The sequence below is a fragment of the Ambystoma mexicanum genome, chromosome 8, assembly GCF_040938575.1.
Source record: "Ambystoma mexicanum isolate Mex_15411 chromosome 8, UKY_AmexF1_1, whole genome shotgun sequence".
Lineage (NCBI taxonomy): Eukaryota > Metazoa > Chordata > Amphibia > Caudata > Ambystomatidae > Ambystoma > Ambystoma mexicanum.
The window spans coordinates 1,605,048,581-1,605,072,822 of record NC_090929.1 but is presented as its reverse complement, the minus strand read 5'-3'; the positions used below and the strand labels follow the sequence as shown (position 1 = coordinate 1,605,072,822).

At 46.2% G+C, this 24,242-nt stretch overlaps 1 protein-coding gene across 2 annotated transcripts in view; it reads left to right on the top strand.

Annotated features, from left to right (window-relative positions):
• The window catches only part of NRAP (nebulin related anchoring protein), a 515,982-nt gene that overhangs the window by 468,209 nt on the left and 23,531 nt on the right, over positions 1 to 24,242 (top strand). For both annotated transcript variants that reach the window (XM_069611850.1, XM_069611849.1), the window contains exons 33-35: positions 7,630 to 7,734; positions 15,779 to 15,886; positions 16,444 to 16,755. In XM_069611850.1, the coding sequence (XP_069467951.1) occupies positions 7,630 to 7,734; positions 15,779 to 15,886; positions 16,444 to 16,755 (525 nt within the window). The remainder of the gene's footprint in view (positions 1 to 7,629; positions 7,735 to 15,778; positions 15,887 to 16,443; positions 16,756 to 24,242) is intronic.

Genomic DNA, 24,242 nt, shown 5'->3' with positions numbered 1-24,242 from the left:
TGGAGGTCTTACTTCCCTTGTCATATCCTCATATGCTGCTAAGCATCTGACCGGACATAATTTTGGTTGTCCAGGGAAAGCTTCATAAGAAATGGAACTCAAACCTGTCTTGGTCCTTCTTGTTATGAGAAAAGTCACTCCGCTCGGAGATACACTTTTCCTGTTGACCTCCAGTGCTCTAACGTCTGAGGATCTCTTACAGGCTAAAAGACATAAGAGCATGGATAACTTGCCTGCAATCGCTTTCCTGGATAAATCTTGATTATCTGGCCATGATAGAAATAATCTCAAAACTCTGTCTACCTCCCATAATTGACTATACTTTTCGCTAGGGTGTCTGATCATCTTTACTCCCCTTACTAATCTACAGATCAATGGGTGTTCCCCTATCGCTAAGCCTTCTACTCTAGGGTGTCCTGCTGATATCGCAGAGCTGGCCGTGTTGATAGTTCTGTACGCCTTTCTTTGAGATGCCATCTGTGCTAAGAAATTAGCTACGTGTACTACATCCGTTCCATCGGGATGAATATTCCTCTCCAGACACCAGCTACTCCATCTAGCCCATGCTGATTTATAAGCCCTGTGTGTCCCTGGAGCCCAGAATTCGCTAATGATGTTTTCAGCCTCATTCGATAGTCCTGGCCTAACCCAAGATCTCCTGAAATCGCCCATGCTATCAGGTTGAGACTTCCTGACCTCACTAGTGGATGGCTGAGATCTCTGGGGTCTCGAACAATTAATTTGTTGTTGGGTAATCCCACTGGGTTGTGGTGTGATAATTCCAGAAGGCCGGTAAACCACACCTACCCACTTCAGTCCAGCGTAACTAGTACTAGGGATGTTCTCTGGCGTCTCACCTGGGCTAGCGTCCTCGCTATCATGGAGAATGGAGGGAACGCATAGTTCGTCTTGTGGCCCCATGACTGCAGGAAGGCATCTGTCGCCTCTGCTTCTGGGTCCGGTCTCCAGCTGAAGAACCGGCGTAACTGCTTGTTTAGTCTCGATGCAAATAAGTCGACCTGGCATGGTCACCATCAAGTCATCAGCTCTTGAAACACTACCTCGTCCAGCTTCCAATCGCTGGCATCTCTGAGGTATCTGGAGTTGCAGTCGGCTACTTCGTTCTGATGGCCCGGCAGATATTCTGCCGTCACTGAGACTCTCCTCTGAAGAAAGAGTTCCCAGAAGACTTTTGCCAGTTATGCCAGTAGTCTGGATCTTGTCCCGCCCAGTTTGTTGATGTACCTGACCGCCGAGATATTGTCCATTTTTAGCAGGACACAACATTGAGCCCTCTTTTGAGTCCAGCATTTCACTGCAAAGGACCCTGCTAGCAACTCCAGCCAGTTGATATGGAGAGTCGTCTCTTGATCTGACCACCTGCCCCCTGTCGACAGGTTCCCGCATCAGGCTCCCCAGACCCATCTGCTGGCGTCGGATTCGATGACCAGGTCCTGGGATGAACCAAATATCGCTCTCCCGTTCCATGCATCCATGTGGATTAGCCACCATTCAGACTCTTCCCTCACTTCTTGGGAGATGGCCACCTTTGACTCGTAGGAAGCGCCCCTCCAGAGGTGATAGATCTTCAGCCTCTGGAGTGCCCTGTAATGTAGTGGTCCTGGGAATATTGCTTGGATTGATGCCGCTAGACGGCCCACTAATCTTGCAATGTCCCTCAGCGACAGTTCTCCCTTCTCTAGTCTGTGTCTTAGCTGTTTTTTGATATTGTTCACCTTGGGAATGGGTAGACTGAGAGTTCCTTGAACAGAGTCCACTATGAACCCCCGGGAATTCCATTGACTGTACTGGTACTATACTGGATTTCTCCCAATTTATTAGAAACCCCAGGCTCTCTAACAATTCTATTGTTGTCTGTACTTGCTCTAATAGTGTTTCTCTCTCTTGGCACATCAGACATATGTCGTCTAGATATATTATAAGTCTTATCCCTTGACCTCTGAGGTGTGTCACAACTGGTTTCATCATCTTCTTGAAACACCATGGTGCTGATGCTAGGCATCGAAATTCCCATGTTGTTTTTTCCCAGAAAAATCTCAGAAATGTGCAGTGTTCTTCTGCTATGGGAATAGTTAGGTATGCATCTTTTAAATCTATCCTGGCTAGCCAGTCTCCCTGACTTAAGGTATCTCTTAATGTGTGTATCCCTTCCATCTTGAAGTGTCTGCACACCAAGTATTCATTTAGGCCTTTCAGGTTTATAATTGGTCTTGTCTTGTGTTTCCCTTGTACTAGGAACATGTTGCTTATGTATCCCTTTGATTGAACTGTTACGGGTCTTATAGCTCTTTTGCTTTCTCACCCTCGCAATTCTCCTTCCAGTAATAATTTGTCTTCTCTGTTCATTTCTAGACCCTTTGGTGGGTTTCCCTGATGTGGTGTCTCTAGAAATTCTATGTAAAAGCCTTTTGCGGTCTGTATTACCCAGGAATCTCCTGATATATACAACCAATTTTGTAAAAACTGAGCTGTCCTCCCCCCTACTTCTGGGGTACTTAGGTGTGGGTAGACTGTTCTCACCTGGGTTGTTTTGCTGACGTTCCCCTTGTCGCCAGTTTCTGCCTCTTCCTCTACTCCTTGATGGAAAGAAAGGCGTTTGTCTATGATCCTCCTGCTCTTGCCACCATGCTCTGTCTTGATAGGATTGATTATAGTGGAATCGGCCAGCTGAGCGACCCCAGCCTCTGCTGGCCCATCCAAATATTTGCCTCCCAAACACTCTTTTGAGAAAGGCTTGTTCCTTGTCCAAGGCCGCATAGGAATTTGCAAATTTGGTTAGCTCCTTGATAAAGGAGTCCCTAAATAATTTCCCTTTCACGGATGACGCTGATTCCGAGGAGGCCAACTCACTCAGCTTAGGATCGATCTTCACCAACAAAGATCTCCTTCTTTCTGTGGTGATGGCATGGTTGGCGTTTCCCAACATGCATATCGCCCTCTGGGCCCACCCAATTAGAATTGACGGGTCTATTGGCTCTCCTTTCACTTTAGCATCTTCTCCGATCTGGAGAATTTTTGTGAGGGGTCCTGTCATGTTTAGCATCTTGTCTTGGCATGACCGCCAGGATCTATCCAGACCCTTCCTCACATCTTTTGTGTATTTGCTCATGAATGTAATCATCTTTTCATCTATTTTGGGTGTATTCGCTGCACCCTCTGGGAGGTGAGATCTGGGGCATTCCGCCCTCATTTTACTCCTAGCCTCTTTGGCTAGTGGCTTCTTTAGGTAGGCCGCTATTCTTTTTGGCGGCTCCCATTCGGATGATGTGATGAATTAGTGCCTCCGGATCTAAGTCATCGTCCCCTGCACCATCCTCCTCTGTCTCCTCTCTTTTCCTTTTCTTTGGCGCTTTGTGGCCTTCTTCCCCTGAGGAGAATATAGGAAGTACTTCTTCCTCCTCTGAGTATTCTTCCTCCCAGTCGTCCTCATCTGAGGTATCTGAGGATCCTTCCTGTCCCCTGATAGGCCCCGCTTTTCCTCTTATCCTTCTCCTTTTACCACCCTTCTTCCTTGGTGGTGTGCCGGGGTGGGTGTGGGCTTCTTCTGCCCTGCGGGGTGCTTTTCTGCCCCCTCTAGATTTTTCCTGTGCCTTAAGCCCTTTGATTTCCTCCAGGCCCTGTGAGAACTTGAGCCAGTCCTCCATCGGAGCTATCTGCTGTGGTCCACGTCCCAGCGAGGCCCCTAGGGCTTTCTGGAGGACTTGAGTCCTCTCTGTATGCTCCTCTTTTGGCTAATGCTAGCCTTCCCCTCATCACTAGAGGAGCTCATGTTTGCACAGAAACACTGGGGAATTCAATAGAATAAATGTATTCCAGGATTTAAGATCTTTCTCTATATTCTCTCTGTGCTCAGTAACGGTCCCAGCAATGATAGAGAGAGAGCGCCGGAACTACGCGGTCCCGTTGCGCTCTCTCTTCCGTGGCCGCAGTGCCCTCTTTGTCGGGTCTGTGGAGTTGCGGTCGCCGGAGCACCAACCCCGTAGCGACCGCAACTCCAGAGAACCGATGAAAACTAATGCAGATATGCTCCGCCGCCTTCTAACCATGCGCGCGTGTGTGCGTACGTTATAATCAAATACAAACACTCTCTACACAAACACTCACAAGATAGTAAGAACAAATAAAAAGGCACTTAACTCGCTGCCGAGCAGCAAAGAAAGAGGAGGAATGGAAAGAGGACAGGAGGTTTTAAGCACTAAGGACTTGTTGATTGGTTTAGAGATATCACATGGTCAGTTTGGGGACCAATAAGAAATGAACTACAAAGACTCTAAAAACATGGTTATGGTAGTTTTTACTAGTTTTGTGTTACATGTTTATTGGTGATTTTCTTTGCTGCTGATCAGTAAAGTTGAAAAGAAAGCATAATCCGAGCCTCCGGTCTTGACATAGAATTATAATATGACTAATGTATTTATGGGTGGGACATCCAGTGCATCATACTCAGTTTGAGGTCACCGCCAGTCACTTACATCCAGTCCAGTCTTTCCCCCCATTGTCTATGATGTCACTGTGTGTGACATCACAATGCCACTGTGCTCCATTACAGAAAAACATATGTTCTCCCTAATTCTGCAAAAATTGATAATTCGGAGGACATTAGGACCACTATTGCAGAGGCAGACCCGATTGAAACTAAAGTAGCCCAATTGCGTTGTTAGCCAAGATTATAAGAACTCAGTGTGTGGAACACATCAGAGGTAATATGTGTCCTCTTGTACAGCTTAGACACCAACTCCCACAGATCGCCTCGGAAATGAAATCAGTCGCGATTATTTTTTATTAATGACTTTTGTTTCATCCAGTTGGAAGTCTGTCCAACTGTAAAACTGAACCTTTTAATCAGGTTCAGAAATAAGCGCCGGGGATGTCCTGTGATAGGCCTTAAAATTAAGCAAAAAACTTGAAATTGTGTTGACAGACGATAATCTCACAAAGTGGAGAAGCGAAATCCAGCAGAGTTCTGAGAGCATTTCATGCACTGCGTAAAGAGAAAATGAGGACAGCTCAATCTTAGTTAAAAGACCTGTTCTATTTGCTTGTCAAAGGAACACATCATATAGGAAGAGAGCGAGTAGGCAGCCAAATGTACTCGTTAAGGATGTGTGAATCAAGTCTCAAAGGGAGGGTGCTCGCCCGGGTACATCACGCATTAGAACATTGGAATGTTGGCAGTTCAATTGCAGACTGTGCAGTGGTGGAGGACAATAACAGGCAATGTACACCGAGGCGGTGGGCCAACACTGCCGTGAAAGGCCCGCAGCCCAAGTTAAGGGCCCGAGGGAAGTGAGTGTCCCTTATCACGAGCGGTGGTGCCATTTCTGACCGCCTCTGTGTATATCGCCATTAGCACCCGTGTAGTTTCATAGTGGGTGCTAAGGGTGTGTAGTAAAAAAAAAGAAAACGTACCTTGCGGTGCGGCGCTGCAGCGTAGTTTCTTAAATCCAATTTGCATCAACAAGGAAACGGACTTCAGTAACTATGGTGTGGCAAAACATGGTGAACCGCAAGGTAAGATTTTTTCTTCTTTTGTTTAAATTAAACACCCTTAGCATCCGCGCAGGAAACTACACAGTTGCTAATAGGTGAGGTTGGAGCGGTGAGGAAAAAGGGGGGTCGCGGGAGGAGCAGTGGGGAAGGGGAGGGGGCGCTGGCGAGCAGCATTGAGGCTGCTTAGAACACAAGCTTATCTCAGACGATACTGCCCGTGTTCTGAGCTTTCTGATTGGCCATCACCTCCTTCCAGGCTGCTAATGGCTCTTATAAGTTATTTGTCCCAACGTTCCAATATTTCTCCATTTTAAACAGAACATTCTACCCTCATTGAGTGGAATGTACTAATAGCAATAATGCCCCCTTCCTCCGGCCATTACCCAGTGGTAACGTCCCTTGGCCTTGCTGTTAGGCCATTGTAAACACTTGGACAGCCTAGGGCCTTAACCACTGTTACAGACCTTGTTGTTTCTTTCCCAGCATTTCACCTCAATGCTGTGTCTCTGCCTTTGCCCAACCCTACATCCCCCACTCCCGCCGGGAGAATGCCCACTGGAAGGTTCCGAGCACATTCTCCAACTGTATCCTTTTCTTTCTAACCTGGTTTTGACCGGTTTTGTATTTTCAATTAGCACCTCCTACCCTCACATGTCCCCGGGGGAACTCTTCGACCCTCACACTTGCCATGTATGTGGCTGCTTCAAGTGGCCCCAATTGTTGAGTGTGCATTTGCTGTGTCCTCATGCAGTGTTTGTCGCTCATGCCAACCTGAAAGTTCCCACACATGTCCTGGTCTGATGCCCCCTAGCGTCCTTGCAAGGATTCATGCACGCAATTTCGAAATTTCCCAATGAGGCCCGCCCACACTTACAGTTCTGCAACTGCGCGTCCTCTGAAATCCTCTTTTTTTCATAATTCCAGGCAGGGTCTCACTGGGGCATAACAATGGGCCTCATTACAGGTCGGGCGGTCTGGAAATAACAGTGGCGGTAAACCCGCCGCCACTGTTGATTCCAGACCGCCTGATCCCGACTCCTGCAGGCGGGAGGTGATGTTCCCGCCAGGTCTGACCTGGCGGGTTGAACACCTCCTGCCTGCAGGCGGACGTGGAAACACCGGCACCAAAACGAGATGGTGCCGGTGTTTCCATAGTCCCCATTCCCATTGAGTCCTACGGGACTCAATGGGAATGGGGATTTACAAATTCCGCCTCTGGAATTCCCGGGACACCAGGGTCGTAATGCCCTGGTATTTCCGGGAGTCACGGAGGCGGAATGGTAGTACGAGTCTGGCGGTAACCAGGCAGTTTTACCGCCTCAGTTACCGCCAGACTCGTAATGAGGCCCATTGTCTCGGGCACCACTGAAAAAGTGGCCCACTGTTGCATAAGGCCATTTCATTCCTTTTGTGACAGGCTGTTTGAATAGTACCCAAAGAGGAGATTTTGGATCAAATGTGTTGCAAATTGTGCAATTTAAAGCCACACTGGTCAAAACTACTAGCCGCAGAGTGAAGTAACACATCAAACTGGTCCACATTGGCCAAAAAGTGGCCCACTTTGACCCTAAAAACTGGCCTACAGCAGCATTTTGCGTGTTTGTTCCAGACATTGCCCAATTGCCCTATAGGCCAGTCTGAGCCTGGTTCCAGGTTGTTAGGAATATAACTGTTTTTCGGCAATTTTGCCCTATTTTGGTCTGCTTTGTTTTTGGAAAGGTATTTTTCATATCATGAAATTTACTCTTCAGGTTCATTCGTCCCTCTATCCTGTCCTTCACCAAATACCCACTGCAATCTACTAAATCCCTACATGTCTAATGCAATCATATATTTGCAGTGTATGTAACATGCATCAGTGTAAGCGTGTTTACCAAGAGTTGGAGACTTCTCTCAAATATATTAAATGTACCATTGTGGAAAATAATTTCAATAAATATTTTTCATGTGAACATACAAACTTTCTTTGGGCTAATAAAATATAGCAGCACGAGCTGTAAATATGACTCGGACATCTTAAACCGAACAGTGGCAGCACAGGTTTTAGTCTTCTCTTTATGTCTATGACAGCAGCAATGCATAATCAGTTATTGCACCTATTTTGCTCTTCTGTTATAGCGCCTCTACAAAGCTGCGGGAGAGGACAGCCTTCATCGGTGCACCACCACGCTGGGCTTACCGGAGTTCGCTCGTGCGCGAATCAATGCAGCTAACCTGAGTGATGTAAGTACTCACCACTCATTCAAAATATCAGGTAATAACTCTCACGATCATGCTTGTCCTCCTTGTGACTCTCGAAGCACTCACATCTCTACAAGGGCAGGTAACGTTGCACATCTCAATCTTGGAAAATTGATTTAAGTGGCGTGCACAGCTATCATTGCAGGATCCGTTCCCTCTTGGCACTTCAACTAATCTGCACTTTGGCCCAGCCACACTTGGACATTCCAGATGGAGAGCAGGGTCAAGCATAGCCAGAGAAGAGTGTTTAGATTCTCTCTGAAAGGATCATGGTTAAGGGAGACTGAGTGTCCCGGGGAAGCTTGCTCCACAGTCTGCGCTCCCAAACCAAGATCTCCTCTCTCCATGACCCGCACCACCAAATTGTGTCCTGCAAGTGCAAGGTATTAAGAAAGTGTATGAATAAGTCAATGCTTTCTCTTCAATAGGCTTTTGAAGGTCAGTGATGAAGCTTGCACTGGCTCGGACAGAATCCTGCCCAAAGCCACATTGCCAGTCCCACGACAAATACATTGAAGAAGACTTTAGCACTTGAGTTGGTCACTTTGCACATGCATTATAGCACTGACACGTGAGCTGACTTGCACTGTAAAATGATCTTCAGGTATACAAACCAATGCTCTCCATGGTGACTTATTCTGAAATGGCAATTGGGAGAGAACTCTTGTCTCTCTCTCCAAAACTGTAGCATCAGTTTTTGACTTGAAAGGAACTAGGTGTATCACTAGTTGGAAATGTCCTGGGATCAGACTAGCTTAAAAGAAAACAAGTTGACTTAGGAAGTGAGAGAGGTGCAGTCCATTACACAGGGGATAGCGTTTCTGTGAGAATGGGAAGGGATGTGGAGGCAAGGAATAGTTCAAAGAAGAATTAGAAGATTAGAGAATGGTGAGGTAGCTCTGAGAGATAAAGGCTTGCTTAAGAGATCTGAGTTCAACTTGCAGTCATGGGTTTAAATCCCAGCAGGGGCGAGTCAGCCCTTCTTCCAAGGCTAATAAACTAAGTACCTTTAAATTGAGTAATAATAACCCATGCTAGACTGGTGCCTAGAAGCGGGTGCAATTAGCAATGGAGCACTAAATACAAATGGCATTCTTGTTAGATGTGACTTTCTATTTGCATTGATCTATTTATAGTGTTATCGAACAGTAGAAGTGATTGCGAGTCTGATGCTTTAAATGCGAGGCTCACGACTGATGACGATGGTGAGGATGTTCATTTCTAGAGGGTCTTTCTTGCTATTGAGGGTGGGGGCATGGCGCTGCTGGATCAGCCTGATGCAGCAGCACACTGACAAGTCAGCAATCTTTATTGGATTTTGTTTTTGTTTTCTTGAATCCATGGCATGGCCAAGTGGAGGACCAATAACAGTCCCCTTAAATTCAGTCATAATGTGTCTCCGATGGATTTTTAAAATGTGCTAGCTTTAATTCTTAACCTGACGCGAATCCATTTCATATGTGAACCCAATGGAGAACATGGGTGGTCCAATCGCAGTAATTTCATGCAAACCCCGATCAGGCCACAGCCAATGCCTGATGCTGTCCATGGCTTGACTTCTGAGTAAACCTGTCTCTTTCCATTTACAGTCCTTAAAGGGCTCTTCCATTAGCAGACCTGGGATCCAACACAGGCCTGTCTTTTCCTACTCCAGAGGGGGTCCTTCCTCTCATAGGCGTACTTCACGCGTACGGGCCTTCAATATGGATAAAGTGCCAGCATGTTAAGTAGAAATCTCTCTCCAGAAAGTACCCCAATCTTGGTTTCCGTTGACTCCCGAGAGGTCTGTGGAAAGATGAACGCATGGAATAGGGATTCTGCCCTGGGATTGGTCAGGATTAGCGGATTAACGGAGTATGTACACGATGAGCCCTTTGTGGGATACTATCCTCTCGAGAGCACCACCACCATGATCAAGTAAACTTGGGTGTTGAGGGCTCGAGTGGAATGTTAACCAGTACTCACCAAAAGGTAGGGTATGTATGCAGCAGGCACTCCTAAGCTGAAATGGAAAACATAACAATTCGAATCCAAACACCCCCAGAGATCTGCAGCCCTTCCTTCTCAGAACCCCTTGGTTTCCAGTCTTACCTGGAAGTTGCTGACTAGGGTGGTCAAACCTACAATAGGAATCCTGGTGTTCACTGCAATGTTAAAGTCCATAGATCAGAAAACCACCCGATGGCATAGAAATCCAACGCAAGACCTGACCCTAACCTGGGAGGCACCATGGCGTGTCTCTCTACAGAGTCCAACTCTTGTCCAAACCAGTCTACCGAAGAACGGAGAGGGATGCAGCTACCTGCCCAGACAACTTGAGGACGCCACTAAGATTATGGCGATCCAGGGAAAAACACCAGAACATCAGGATGAACCAAGATCAAGGAAAGATTCCGAAGAACAGAGGGAAACCCAAGTTGCAAATCCAAGTAAAAACGCCAAAAACTACATCCAAGGGGAGATCCAGAAACAACCCAAGAAGAAGTCTAAAATGGCAAATCTAATGGGAAATCCAAGACAACCCAGGAGCTAAACCAGAATCCAAAAATAAACCAGCAAACTAGGAGAGAACAGGAGCACAGGAACACGATTCTCACCGGTTCAGAAAACTTGTTGAGAAGCGCCTTCCATCCACATTACTGTGTCTAAATGAAGCCGGCATCACAGATTTCCGGATTGCTCGCAAGCCCAGTGTTGCACTGCACTGACGTCATGCTGTGCTTTCGGAGCATTGCTGGTCAGCGACAAATGTTGGTTGGCAGTGGCCCGCTGGTTGGCGGTGACCCGTTACCCGAGTCTCCAGGGCAAACAGCAACTATCGGGCCGGCACTGATGCAGTGCCAAGTGGGGTCTGACAGCTTGTGATCACTTGAATCAGTCAATCCTGCTCCCACCTGACTGGGATTATAACACCTGCCCCTGGCACTCTTGGCAGAAATGGTTTCTAGTCATCAATGGTAGTGTAGTTCCTTCCAACTTTACTGCTTGAACTTTGAGAAATCGCTCATAGCCTACTTTTTGTTATGTCTTTTAATTGTAAATTAAAGCAGCGTGAAGGTTGAGGGCGATATATCACCTCCTAGATTGAGCTGGAGTAGGGTGATGTCACCAGTTGGTCAACTCATCTCACTGCTGTGATTGTCTCTTTTGAATTTGGAACTCCTCAGTCGCAGACTGGGCGAGGAAGCCACAACATTCCATGATGATATTGGCCATTTGGCCCTTGTTGTCCAACGTAGCTCCTCTCTATGAACAACAGGTACCCTGCCCCTGGTCTGTCGCAAGTGCATGACATGTTCCTTGGTGTTGCCTATGGGTGGCATTGAACTTTCTGTTCTTGTAGCCTTCTTTGATATCTTGCTCATGGTCTGCTGCACTGCCGCTCCTCCATGTTCCTTGCTGTTGCCTACGGGTGGCATTGAACGTTCTGTTCTTGTAGCCTTCTGTGATAGCTTGCTCATGGTCTGTTGCACTGCTGCTCCTCCATGTTCCTTGCTGTTGCCTACAGGCAGCATTGAACTTTGTGTTCTCGTAGCCTTCTTTGATATCTTGCTCATGGTGTGTTGCACTGCTGCTCCTCCATGTTCCTTGGTGTTGCCTATGGGTGGCATTGAACTTTCTGTTCTTGTAGCCTTCTGTGATAGGTTGCTCATGGTCTGTTGCACTGCTGCTCCTCCATGTTCCTTGCTGTTGCCTACAGGCAACATTGAACTTTGTGTTCTCGTAGCCTTCTTTGATAGCTTGCTCATGGTCTGTTGCACTGCTGCTCCTCCATGTTCCTTGCTGTTGCCTACAGGCAGCATTGAACTTTGTGTTCTCGTAGCCTTCTTTGATATCTTGCTCATGGTCTGCTGCACTGCTGCTCCTCCATGTTCCTTGCTGTTGCCTACAGGCAGCATTGAACTTTGTGTTCTCGTAGCCTTCTTTGATATCTTGCTCATGGTCTGCTGCACTGCCGCTCCTCCATGTTCCTTGCTGTTGCCTACGGGTGGCATTGAACGTTTTGTTCTTGCAGCCTTCTGTGATAGATTGCTCATGGTGTGTTGCACTGCTGCTCCTCCATGTCCCTTGGTGTTGCCTATGGGTGGCATTTAACTTTTCGTTCTTGCAGCCTTCTGTGATAGCTTGCTCATGGCCTGTTGCACTGATGCTCCTCCATGTTCCTTGGTGTTTACTATGGGTGGCATTGAACCTTCTGTTCTCGTTGCCTTCTGTGATAGCTTGCTCATTGTCTGTTGCACTGCTGCTCCTCCATGTCCCTTGGAGTTGCCTATGGGTGGCATTGAACTTTCTGTTCTTGTAGCCTTCTGCGATAGCTGGCTCATGGTGTGTTGCACTGCTGCTCCTCCATGTTCCTTGGTGTTGCCTACGGGCGGCATTGAACGTTCTGTTCTCGTAGCCTTCTGTGATAGCTTGCTCATGGTCTGTTGCACTGCTGATCCTCCATGTTCCTTGGTGTTGCCTATGGGTGGCATTGCATTTTCTGTTCTTGTATCCTTCGGTGATAGCTTGCTCATGGTCTGTTGCACTGCTGATCCTCCATGTTCCTTGGTGTTGCCTATGGGTGGCATTGAACTTTCTGTTCTCGCAGCCTTCTGTGATAGCTTGCTCATGGTCTGTTGCACTGCTGATCCTCCATGTTCCTTGGTGTTGCCTATGGGTGGCATTGCATTTTCTTTTCTTGTATCCTTCTGTGATAGCTTGCTCATGGTCTGTTGCACTGCTGATCCTCCATGTTCCTTGCTGTTGCCTACGGGTGGCATTGAACGTTCTGTTCTTGTAGCCTTCTGTGATAGATTGCTCATGGTGTGTTGCACTGCTGCTCCTCCATGTCCCTTGGTGTTGCCTATGGGTGGCATTTAACTTTTCGTTCTTGCAGCCTTCTGTGATAGCTTGCTCATGGCCTGTTGCACTGATGCTCCTCCATGTTCCTTGGTGTTTACTATGGGTGGCATTGAACCTTCTGTTCTCGTTGCCTTCTGTGATAGCTTGCTCATGGTCTGTTGCACTGCTGCTCCTCCATGTCCCTTGGAGTTGCCTATGGGTGGCATTGAACTTTCTGTTCTTGTAGCCTTCTGCGATAGCTGGCTCATGGTGTGTTGCACTGCTGCTCCTCCATGTTCCTTGGTGTTGCCTATGGGCGGCATTGAACGTTCTGTTCTCGTAGCCTTCTGTGATAGCTTGCTCATGGTCTGTTGCACTGCTGATCCTCCATGTTCCTTGGTGTTGCCTATGGGTGGCATTGCATTTTCTGTTCTTGTATCCTTCGGTGATAGCTTGCTCATGGTCTGTTGCACTGCTGATCCTCCATGTTCCTTGGTGTTGCCTATGGGTGGCATTGAACTTTCTGTTCTTGCAGCCTTCTGTGATAGCTTGCTCATGGTCTGTTGCACTGCTGATCCTCCATGTTCCTTGGTGTTGCCTATGGGTGGCATTGCATTTTCTTTTCTTGTATCCTTCTGTGATAGCTTGCTCATGGTCTGTTGCACTGCTGATCCTCCATGTTCCTTGGTGTTCCCTATGGGTGGCATTGAACTTTCTGTTCTCGTAGCCTTCTGTGATAGCTTGCTCATGGTCTGTTGCACTGCTGATCCTCCATGTTCCTTGGTGTTGCCTATGGGTGGCATTGCATTTTATGTTCTTGTATCCTTCTGTGATAGCTTGCTCATGGTCTGTTGCACTGCTGATCCTCCATGTTCCTTGGTGTTGCCTATGGGTGGCATTGAACTTTCTTTTCTCGTAGCCTTCTGTGATAGCTTGCTCATGGTCTGTTGCACTGCTGATCCTCCATGTTCCTTGGTGTTGCCTATGGGTGGCATTGCATTTTCTGTTCTTGTATCCTTCTGTGATAGCTTGCTCATGGTCTGTTGCACTGCTGATCCTCCATGTTCCTTGGTGTTGCCTATGGGTGGCATTGAACTTTCTGTTCTCGTAGCCTTCTTTGATAGCTTGCTCGTGGTCTGCTGCACTGCTGCTCCTCCATGTTCCTTGCTGTTGCCTATGGGTGGCATTGAATGTTCTGTTCTTGTAGCCTTCTGTGATAGCTTGCTCATGGTGTGTTGCACTGCTGCTCCTCCATGTTCCTTGCTGTTGCCTACAGGCAGCATTGAACTTTGTGTTCTCGTAGCCTTCTGTGATAGCTTGCTCATGGTGTGTTGCACTGCTGCTCCTCCATGTACCTTGGTGTTGCCTACTGGTAGAATTGAACTTTCTGTTCTCGTAGGCTTCTGTGATAGCTTGCTCATGGTCTGTTGCACTGCTGCTGCTCCTCCATGTTCCTTGGTTGCCTACGGGTGGCATTTAACTTTCTGTTCTCGTAGCCTTCTGTGATAGCTTGCTCATGGTCTGTTGCACTGCTGCTCCTCCATGTTCCTTGGTGTTGCCTACGGGTGGCATTTAACTTTTTGTTTTCGTAGCCTTCTGTGATAGCTTGCTCATGGTGTGTTCCACTGCTGATCCTCCATGTCCCTTTGTGTTGCGTACGGGTGGCATTGAACATTCTGTTTTCCTAGCCTTCTGTGATAGCTTGCTCATGGTGTGTTGCACTACTGCTCCTCCATGTCCCTTGATGTTGCCTACGGGTTGCATTTAACTTTTCGTTCTTGCAGCCTTCTGCAATAGCTTGCTCATGGCCTATTGCTCTGCTGCTCCTCCATGTTCCTTGGTGTTTACTATGGGCGGCATTGACCCTTCTGTTCTCGTAGCCTTCTGCCATAGCTTGCTCATGGTGTGTTGCTCTGCTGCTCCTCCATGTCCCTTGGTGTTGCCTACAGGTGGCATTGAACCTTCTGTTCTCCTAGCCTTCTGTGATAGCTTGCTCATGGTGTGTTGCACTACTGCTCCTCCATGTCCCTTGATGTTGCCTACGGGTTGCATTTAACTTTTCGTTCTTGCAGCCTTCTGCAATAGCTTGCTCATGGCCTGTTGCTCTGCTGCTCCTCCATGTTCCTTGGTGTTTACTATGGGCGGCATTGACCCTTCTGTTCTCGTAGCCTTCTGCGATAGCTTGCTCATGGTGTGTTGCTCTGCTGCTCCTCCATGTCCCTTGGTGTTGCCTACAGGTGGCATTGAACCTTCTGTTCTCCTAGCCTTCTGTGATAGCTTGCTCATGGTGTGTTGCACTACTGCTCCTCCATGTCCCTTGATGTTGCCTACAGGCGGCATTGAACGTTCTGTTCTCGTAGCCTTCTGTGATAGCTTGCTCATGGTGTATTGCACTGCTGCTCCTCCAACAAATGTCCGTATTTGACAATTGTCAATGTCCTAAGGGACATCAATGTATCCAAATACTCCATCCAACCTAAACCATGATTACACCAACCCGAAAAAATAGATCCATGTTTTGGTCATGTGGGCCAGCAAGTTAGTTGATTAGGGGCTTACACAGCTAAATGCCAATTGTGTACATTACTCATTAACGCTCTCAACGTTCTACTTTGTTCTTTCTGCTTATAAATGCTTTTTTCAAGTTCCGTATCTTCCATGTGTCCCTCCTTCCAGTGAGTGTTTCATTCTTTCCATCCTTTTCTCTCGCTGCTTTTCTTACGCCCCTTTTATCCTGGTTCTGCATGACTCTATCACAGGACTCTCTACTTGTCTATTGACTCTGGCCATCAATCCCTGTCCATTCTTCTTGATCTACCCCAGTCCCATTATTCATTGTAAACTAACTCTGCCATTGACCATGCATGTCGACTTGTGTTTGCATGTGTGTTTGCTAGCAGATCCCACACATGCGAACGTGCCCCATTCCATTCCTGATATGCTGGTCCAGTCCTGCTGTCTCCTTTCCATTCTGGAACCTGCAGTCCTGGGAATATAATGCGAGCATCCAGTACTACAAGAGCCAAAATACAAAGTAAAAACTGGTTCTGGACCAGCAGCTTCCAAATGGAATGGGTCATGTTGGCATGTATGCATTTATGTATCCGAATTATGAGCATGTTCATTTTATTGAAAAGGAATGGGAACATGTTTTATCTTCTTTTGTTTAAAAAAATGATGTCTGTATCATCCCCATTTGAAGGTGAAATATCGAGAGTCCTGGCGCAGTTTGCGAGCCCAAGGCTACCGGCTAACCACAGAAGCTATTCCATTCCAGACCGCCAAGGCATCAGGAGATATAGCAAGCGATGTGAGTAGCATACAGTAGTAAACAGTCGCTATTGATTGGTTAATCCTTTCTATTGAGCCGGGGTCTGCAACTGTTGGCTCTGTAGATGTTTTGGACTACAATTCACATTGGCCACAACCAGCCCAGCCAATGGTAAAGGATAATGGGAGTTGTAGTCCAAAACATATGGTGAGACAAAGGTTGCAGACCCCTGCTATAGAGCTATCAGGTTTGCCCTTGATGTGCTTGAAAAGTGCATCCAGTCGTGTTCCTCTTGGAATTCTGGGACTCGTAGATTTCCTAAGTTTAAAATGGAAAGAAAAAACTACATGTCCCACAATTCAAAGGTAAAAAAAACAGGACTGAATGGCCTTCTCATGCACGGCAAAGGGAAACTTAAGAGCTATGTTTCTTATACCTCTTAGGATGTGAATACAACTTATCGTTGAAGATGGAATCCAGAACGAGGCTGTAGCATGATCATTTACAATGATTTTGCAGAACTAAAAGAAGCACATGTATTCTCGAATCTGACTTATCAGCCTTTTTACTCATTTGTTTTTTATATTTGTATTAAGTATCAATACAAGCACAACTTTGTGGAAGAGAAAGGAAAGCACATTGGAGCCAGGAGCATTCTGGACGACCCCAAGATGCTGCACTGCCTGCAGGTGGCCAAGCTGCAGAGCGAGCAGCAGTACAAGAAGGGGTTCCGGGACAGCCGCTCCCACTTCCACCTGCCCATGGACATGGTGAACTTGGTGCATGCTAAGAAGGCGCAGGCGCTGGCCAGCGACCAGGACTACAAGACGCGGCTTCACGACTACACCCTGTCATCGGATGACGTGAAAATGCTGTCTGCAAAGAAGGCGTATGAGCTGCAGAGCGAGGTAAGGTGCGGCGTGTCTCATGCATGCAGCACGCAGGCGGACGTCCTGTCATTGACTTGCAACAATAGCGAAGAAGTTCCGCCTTTAGAAGTAATCATGGTGTAAAATGGCGGGTATGCGGGCAGTATAGCTCAGTGGCAAGGCGCTCATCTTAGAAGTAAGACGATGCAGAGCAACACAGGTTTGAATCCCGGGCCGTGCTTAGAAACCTCTTCAGTATTAAGCGCGTTATAAATAACCAATATAATACTATAAAGGCAAGGACAATGGTACCAATTAAGTAGAACGTTCGTTTTGGCCAGGTCAGTGTTCTGTGGCATGTATCTTTGTTTAATGTTTGTTTAGGTTCTGGTCACACGCAAAAGAAGTGTACATAGCCTAGCTGCCCTTGTGGGTGGGACCAGACTGATATGCAAATGTGTATTTCTCCTCTGTGAAGGGTGCAGTGAGCTAAAACGTGATGGCAGAACCTTCCGAGTGGAAGAAAAACCCGTGTTCGTTCTCAATAGAGGGGTGCCCACGGTTCTTTTAAAGCACATAGCACAACACACTGCTTTCTTGCATGGACTGTCATACAACATACCCTAAGGTTGTTTTACCATTACCAGCCAGCTATAATATCCAGGTCAGCATATCACAAGAGGGTCAGCACCAATGTAATGTTGCAGCATTATGTTGCGGTTCTCCTATGTGTCCTGTGTGTCTTTCCTGGTGCTTTTACAGCATCCTATCAGCATGACTGCTCAGATACCGCGAGCCCGACTTTCAGAGCTTTTCGTGGCGCAAGTGTGCGCCTCACAGGCTTGCACATTCAGATGCCAATGATACTTTATTTCGGTTATTATGCCATAACAGTTTACATAAAAAGAAATCACAGAAATACAAATTGCAAACACCACACAAGAACTAAATAACTTACACAATTTGCGAATCAGAAATTAATAAAATGCCAATGTTGCGTGAAAAAATGTTTCTTAAAAGGCTTCTAAGCCATACAAGTTTGCATATTAAGTGCCCGATTCATGTACAAGTGAGCATAGATTCTGCAAAGCCTGCGTGCCAAGAACGACTCGGCGCAAGCCTGTGCGCAGAGGTTTTTCTGCATGCTCTGCATATTCATGGAATTGTTTGCGCAAAGTAACCGTATACACAAGTCACGGCCGGAACGCCCCCGAAACGCCCCCACGCAAAGCAAAAGCAGCTAGAAACAGCTACCTTTGTGTGCTCCCCATGCGCAAATACATGCACCCTTTAAACAGTGCGTGGGCTCCCCCGCAAGCAGGCCTGCATCTCGGGGACCCTGCGTGGGGTCCCCGTAACTGTTACCGGCACCCCGACAACATGCGTACGATTTATCGTAACTTGGGTAAAACGCAGAAAATCTGCGTGCAAGCCCCTGTAAACTGTTCCTGCTCCCTGCAACACTGCCTACACGCACCCCTAAGTTAGATTGGAACCCTGGCTGCGTACACGCATCCCTAAATCCAACACCTGATCATACCTTTGCGCGGCAAATCCTATGCGCAAGTGCCTGTATGCCTGCCTTCGGGTGGTGGATAGTATGAGGGCTTTGAATGGCCATTTGCCCGCTGAGACGTTGCGGGGTCGGATCCATGAATATGCATCATTCCGTGCAATAGTATGCATGCAATAGACTGCCTGAGGGTCGTCCCTTGTAACACCCACATTTTCCCTTGTTCTTCCTCATTTTCTACATTCCGCCCCCTACTCTGCCCTCTGCGCAAGTCACGCCCACGCTCTGCATGGTGTTTTGCGCAAGGCACTCGGCCTCTCGCAGTGACGTGCTGAGATTGCACGAAGTCCACGCAAAGTACGACAAATTCCCGTCCAGTTGATTCCATGAATAGACAAACAGGATTTTGAGCGCAGTTTGGCGTGCTTTGTCCATATTTTCCGTGCAGATAATTCCATGAATCAGGCCCTAAAAGTGCTGATTTAAAACTTACAGAGAAGACACAAATACTACATGGCATGCAAAATTCTGCAAATCAATTTTTAATAAGATACCAATAGTGTGCATATACAATAGGATGCAATCGCAGTTCAGATAATTTCTACACTTTAAACGTTTTCTTTGATAAGAAAAGATACATTTGAAACTTGATCCCGCTGCAACTACTGAATGATATAATAGTTCTTCAAACTCGATATTAATAAATTGCCAAAAGTGCATTTTTAAAGTAGCAGGTGGACATGATTCATTGGGCCGCCAAACAATCTTGTCTTCTCTTAGCTGCTCTTATCAAAAAAGTTAGCATTGCCCATCCTAGCATTGGGGTGTCCACCATCAGAAGGTAGAAAAGAGCACCACGACATTGAGTAATGCCCTTATTTTTGTGGGCGTATGCCGGGCAAAAAAGAATAAAAGGAAGCAAATCTTCATCAAATGCCCTTTTTCACCCCTTTGTGCAATTGTGTAAACCATGGAACGTGTCTGTGCATTTTAAAGTGCATCTGAATTCATCAATGAAGTGCTGTTTGGAACAGACATTGAGGGGGGCACAATGCGTGACAAGGACATTTCTTACTCTTTTAGGCATTTTTTAAGCGTTAGAGCAGGGGTATGAACTTCTGCTCTCCTAATTGTTTTTCGGGGATAGAAATGTGTTTTCTTTTTTAGCATGTTAACACAATAGAAAGCTCAGGTTGATTGATTCTGTGGGGATATTCTGATAAAAATCTTTAATTTTTTATTTTTTAGGTTCACCCTCGAATGAGGTACTTAAGGTTTCTTAAACTGCTTCATAGATGAAAGAAGTGATTTTATTGGATTTCTCTATCCACAGGATATTAAAAAGGACAGTACAAATAGACGTCTTTCTATTATGTACTTATGTTCATTTATCTTAGAGATAGCGTCCAGTTTTTTTTTTTTTTTTGGTTTTGCTTCGGGATTAAACTTTCCCATTTTCCTCTTCTGTTCTGATCTTTACCATTGTTTCTTCAGAATTCAGTTTGGAAATTTTTGAGAGTTCCCATCTGTTTTATGGGAGATCATAAATCAGGGAGTCCGGCGAGTTGTAGACTGATTGATTATTCGTCTAAGACTATTCCTGATATTCGAGGCCACAAAAAGGGCTTATTTTCCAGGTATTTGTATTTGAATTTATTTGTATTGCGCACCTTGCCCAGGGGCATCTGGGCACATAATTTGATAAGGTAATGGTTACATACAGTTAGATAAAATTCCCAGTGGGAGATACAAATCTTAACATTGAAGATACAATAAGGCAGCATGTCAGGCAAACAAGTACATAGTCACAGCAGTTACTGTAGAACATTTCTAGTAGTAAGAAGGGCAAGGTGCAAAGCATATATGTACAAAGAATATATAGACGTTACAGGTGCAGAAGGAGGCTGAGAATAGGGTATTAACACAGTCTTAATAGGCCGAAGGAAGTTAGGTGGATGAAGCTGATGTGTCGAGCTCATAAAGCCAAAGTTTGTCTTTGTTCTTAAAGGAATAAACAGACGGTTCAGTCCTGAGTGTAGTAGGTATAGTGTTCCAGAGTTTGGCCGCAAGGACTGGGAAACTTGAACCCCCGGCTGTCTGAAGCTTGTAGCTGGGTACAGTCAAAGTGTGGACATGGGCTGACCTTAGGGGTCTGTTGGCTGTGTGCCGCATGAAGCGATTGGCAAGGTATGCGGGTGCCAGATTGTTCTGGGCCTTGTATGTTAGAGCGAGGGTTTTGAGCGATATTCGGTGAGTGACGGGGAGCCAATGTAAATTGCGTCTTGTAGCAGGGATGTGTGATCTACTCGGGAGGTTAAGGGCAGCCATGATGGCATTGTTCTGAGTAACTTGCAACTTATCGATGTTTCTTTGGCTAGTCCCTAAATAGAGGGCGTTACAGTAATCGATGTTTGCTATGATGAGGGTTCTAGCGAGGATAATGCATTTATCAGATGGCAGGAAAGGTCTGCAAGCGGTGATAAGTTTGCAGGTATAAGCCGAGGCAGATACAACGGCATTTGTTTGTCTGGTGAGAGATAGTGTCGAATCAAGGTAAATACCCAATGTTTTTGTGTTGTTAGAAACTTTGATGATGTTTCCATTGATGGTAAATGATTTATAATCAGAGTCTAGTTTATAGAGTTTGAGGTGAGAGCCGAGGACAAGTAACTCAGTTTTTTCATCATTGAGGCAGAGCCCATGATGTGTCATCCAAGCCTGGATGACCGAGTAGACTTCATTGAGTGCTTTAGAGTCGATTACATGGTCGCCTGTGATAGGGATGAGTATCTGGGTGTCATCAGCATAGTTTGTGTAAGAGACACCCAGATAGTCAAGTATGTCAAAGAGCGGCTTTGTAAACACATTGTACAGTGTGGGAGAGACACAAGATCCTTGTGGGACACCACATGGGACAGGTGCTGGATCAGCCGAGGCAGAAGGTGAGAAAACCCTCATGGTTCTGTAAGCCAGGAAGGAGCTGATCCAGGATGTGGCATAGTCTGAGAAATGAGCAGCTATTTTGAGGTGGTGACAGAGAATTTGATGATCGACCAATTCAAAAGCTGCTGAAAGATCAAGAAGTAGTAGGAGTGCCAACTTGCCCTTATGTTTTAGATCCTCTATTTGTGTTTTTAAGTCTTCAGGGCAGTTTCCGTCCCATGTCTGGGGCGGAAACCAGATTGCCCGAGACCCAATAGTTTATTTGTTTCAAGGTAGCCTTGAATTTGTAGGTAGGCAGCGCGATCCAGAATTTTTTGTAAGTATGGCACAGTAGTAATAGGCCGGTAATTGGATGGGTTACTCGGGTTAAGCGTGGGCTTTTTGATAAATGGAATGACCCAGGCATCCTTGAGGTTGTCAGGGACAATACCAGATTTAAATGAGGCTTTTATGAAGGTGGTGATAAAGGGTGCAAGATCATGCACAACTTCCTTGATGATAGGAGCAGGGCACAAATCTCCTTGGCAGTTTGGTGGTTTGAGCTTCTTGATAATATTTTCAACTTCTCAAATAGAGAGTGGTGCAAAGCTGAATGGTTTGAAGGCGTGTTTAGGAGTGGGGAGGTTATATGACAGGGAGTTAAGTGTTGAGTCTAAGAGGTTGCTTCTTTTAGCGTTAATTTTGGTTTGAAGCGTAGAGATTTTATCTAAAAGTGCCTTTTGGATGTTGGTACACCAGGCAGTGTCAGGGGTGCAAGTATCAAGGGGGGCTACAGGGGACTCTAATTTCTTAAGGATCTTAAAGAGTTCCTTTGTATTACATTGTGCTTGCAGGATGCGTTTATTGTAAACGTCTTTTTTGGCTGCAACTAAGGCTTCTTTATAAGTAGAGGAGGCATTGGTTAGGTTGATTTTGTTAATTAGTGACGATGTACTTTTCCAATGTGCATCGGCCTTTCTTTAATTTTTGCATAGATCTCTGAGGAGTGGAGTAAACCATGAGTTAATGTCGTGGCGAGGTTTTTGTATGAGCAGTTTTAGGGTTGCAATGGCATCAAAGGCTTTTAGCATAGTATGATTGTAAGTATCCACTAGAACTGTGGGGTCAGAAAAGGTGGTTGTAGCAATATTCAGCAGAGGGAGAATCAGAGGGATAAGTTTCTCCGTCATGATGTTCTTCTTATTACGGGTATGGATGGATGGGGCGAGGTTGGGTTTGGGTGTTTGTGGGTTGGAGGCAATAGAGAAGATTATTTTGTGATGATCAGACCAGAAGCAAGGGGTAACTGAGATCAGGTTGATAGTGCAGTTCAAGTCTGCAACCCAATCAAGGGTGCAACCTTTATTGTGGGTAGGCTCTTTGATGTGCTGGATAAGACCGGAGTCTGAGTCGAAGTCTAGGTGTCACATCCTTCCTGTTTCTTTGATTCACATGCTACATGTTGAAAATTGCAGCCTGCTTTGAAGTCCTATCCAGTTCTTTGCGTTGCTTAAACACAGTTAACACGCCTGTAACGTAAATAATCTCTCAAGTGAGTTTCCTTTTCTTCAGAGATAGCCGGGGCGCTCCACCAGAGCCTTAGCCGCCTTCAAGGGTGCTCTAGGGGGGAGGACCCTTGTGCTGCAAGTCCACTGGTGAGGCTGATCCAGGATGTGCCTGGGTTTAAGATGGAGATCTTTGCCTGTTTCGCTCCCGGATTTCTTGAGATGAAACAAAGAGGCAGAGATGTACAGGCCAGGGTGCCTGGGGTGTGGTCATCACATACAGTGTCCGAACCTGATTTTGCCAAAGTTTGTTCATTCCACACACATTTAAAGCCACCCCCACTAACCCAATCACACATGGCTAGAAACCCATACAACCTCTGGTTTCTCACAGAAACCCAATCACCATAGAAGTAAATAATTAACCACCAATGGGCTGGGCAGTTTGTTAAATCAACTCCTTACTAAGCCCTAGTGTTGAAATATTGTGCCCAAAGGTCCTTGGAGCACTGTGGCCAGGCAGAGGCCATTTTACCAAGTACTGCCGTTTGCGGCAATGGTGGAGTAGGGAAGAAGTAAAGAAAGGGCGCAGAAGAAGGTGAGAGTGAAAGAAGCGTTAGTGGTTGAGAGGTCAAGGAAAAGGCCTTAAACAAGGTTCTCTTGGCTCGCAGGCAGAGGAAACGTGGATTGGAGCACACACACATGCTCACGTATGCCCCCCACACACGTACACGCACGCACACAGGGAAAGTGGGGATGATGGGCACAGACATACACACGTGTTTCATACTACTTGATCTACAATATTGTGTTCTAACGCTTGTGGATGCCCAAGACCAATCTATGCATCACTGGCTGCCACACACGCCACTATTAGCTTCTTGAAACTTTTAATATGGTCCACGGTGCGATCTCGTTCCACACCTATTCTTCTGCACGTGTGGCTCCACCTTCCCGGTGATTAGAGCGGAGGAACAGAAATGTCAGGTTTCTGGACATTTTATGTTAAAAAGTGGTGGAAATCATATTTTTTTTTTATCAATATTTTTGGTGTAATAGTACTGGTGTTGATATGTATCTGCAGAGAAGAACTGCCTCTAACATATTATTCTGTAAAGTAGATTCCCAACATGAATTGTATACACAATTTCATTTCATCCCAATGTATTATATTTGTAAAACGCATTGGCCAACTGCACCTAAACATTCTGTGACAAGTAAAAGGCAGTATTAATCATTATGCTTTTTACTAGGCTGTAATTGGTTATTTATAACGCGCTTTATACCCAGAGGTTTATAAGAGCGGATCCGGGGATCGAACCTGTGTTGCGCTGCGTCATCTTGCGTCCACAGCGAGCACGTTGCGCCTGAGCTATCCTCCTGGGACTGTAATGGGATACAGACAGAAAGGGAATGTCAGGATGGTTTAGAGTTAGAGAGAAGGGGAGGATTAAAAAGGAAGTGGAATGAAGTGATGGGGCATGGGAGTTCCACAGTTTAGGAGCTAGAAGAGAGAATGCGTGTACACAGGATTGAATGCAACGGGATCGAGGTAAGGAAAGAAGAAACAAAGGGAGCGAGCAGAG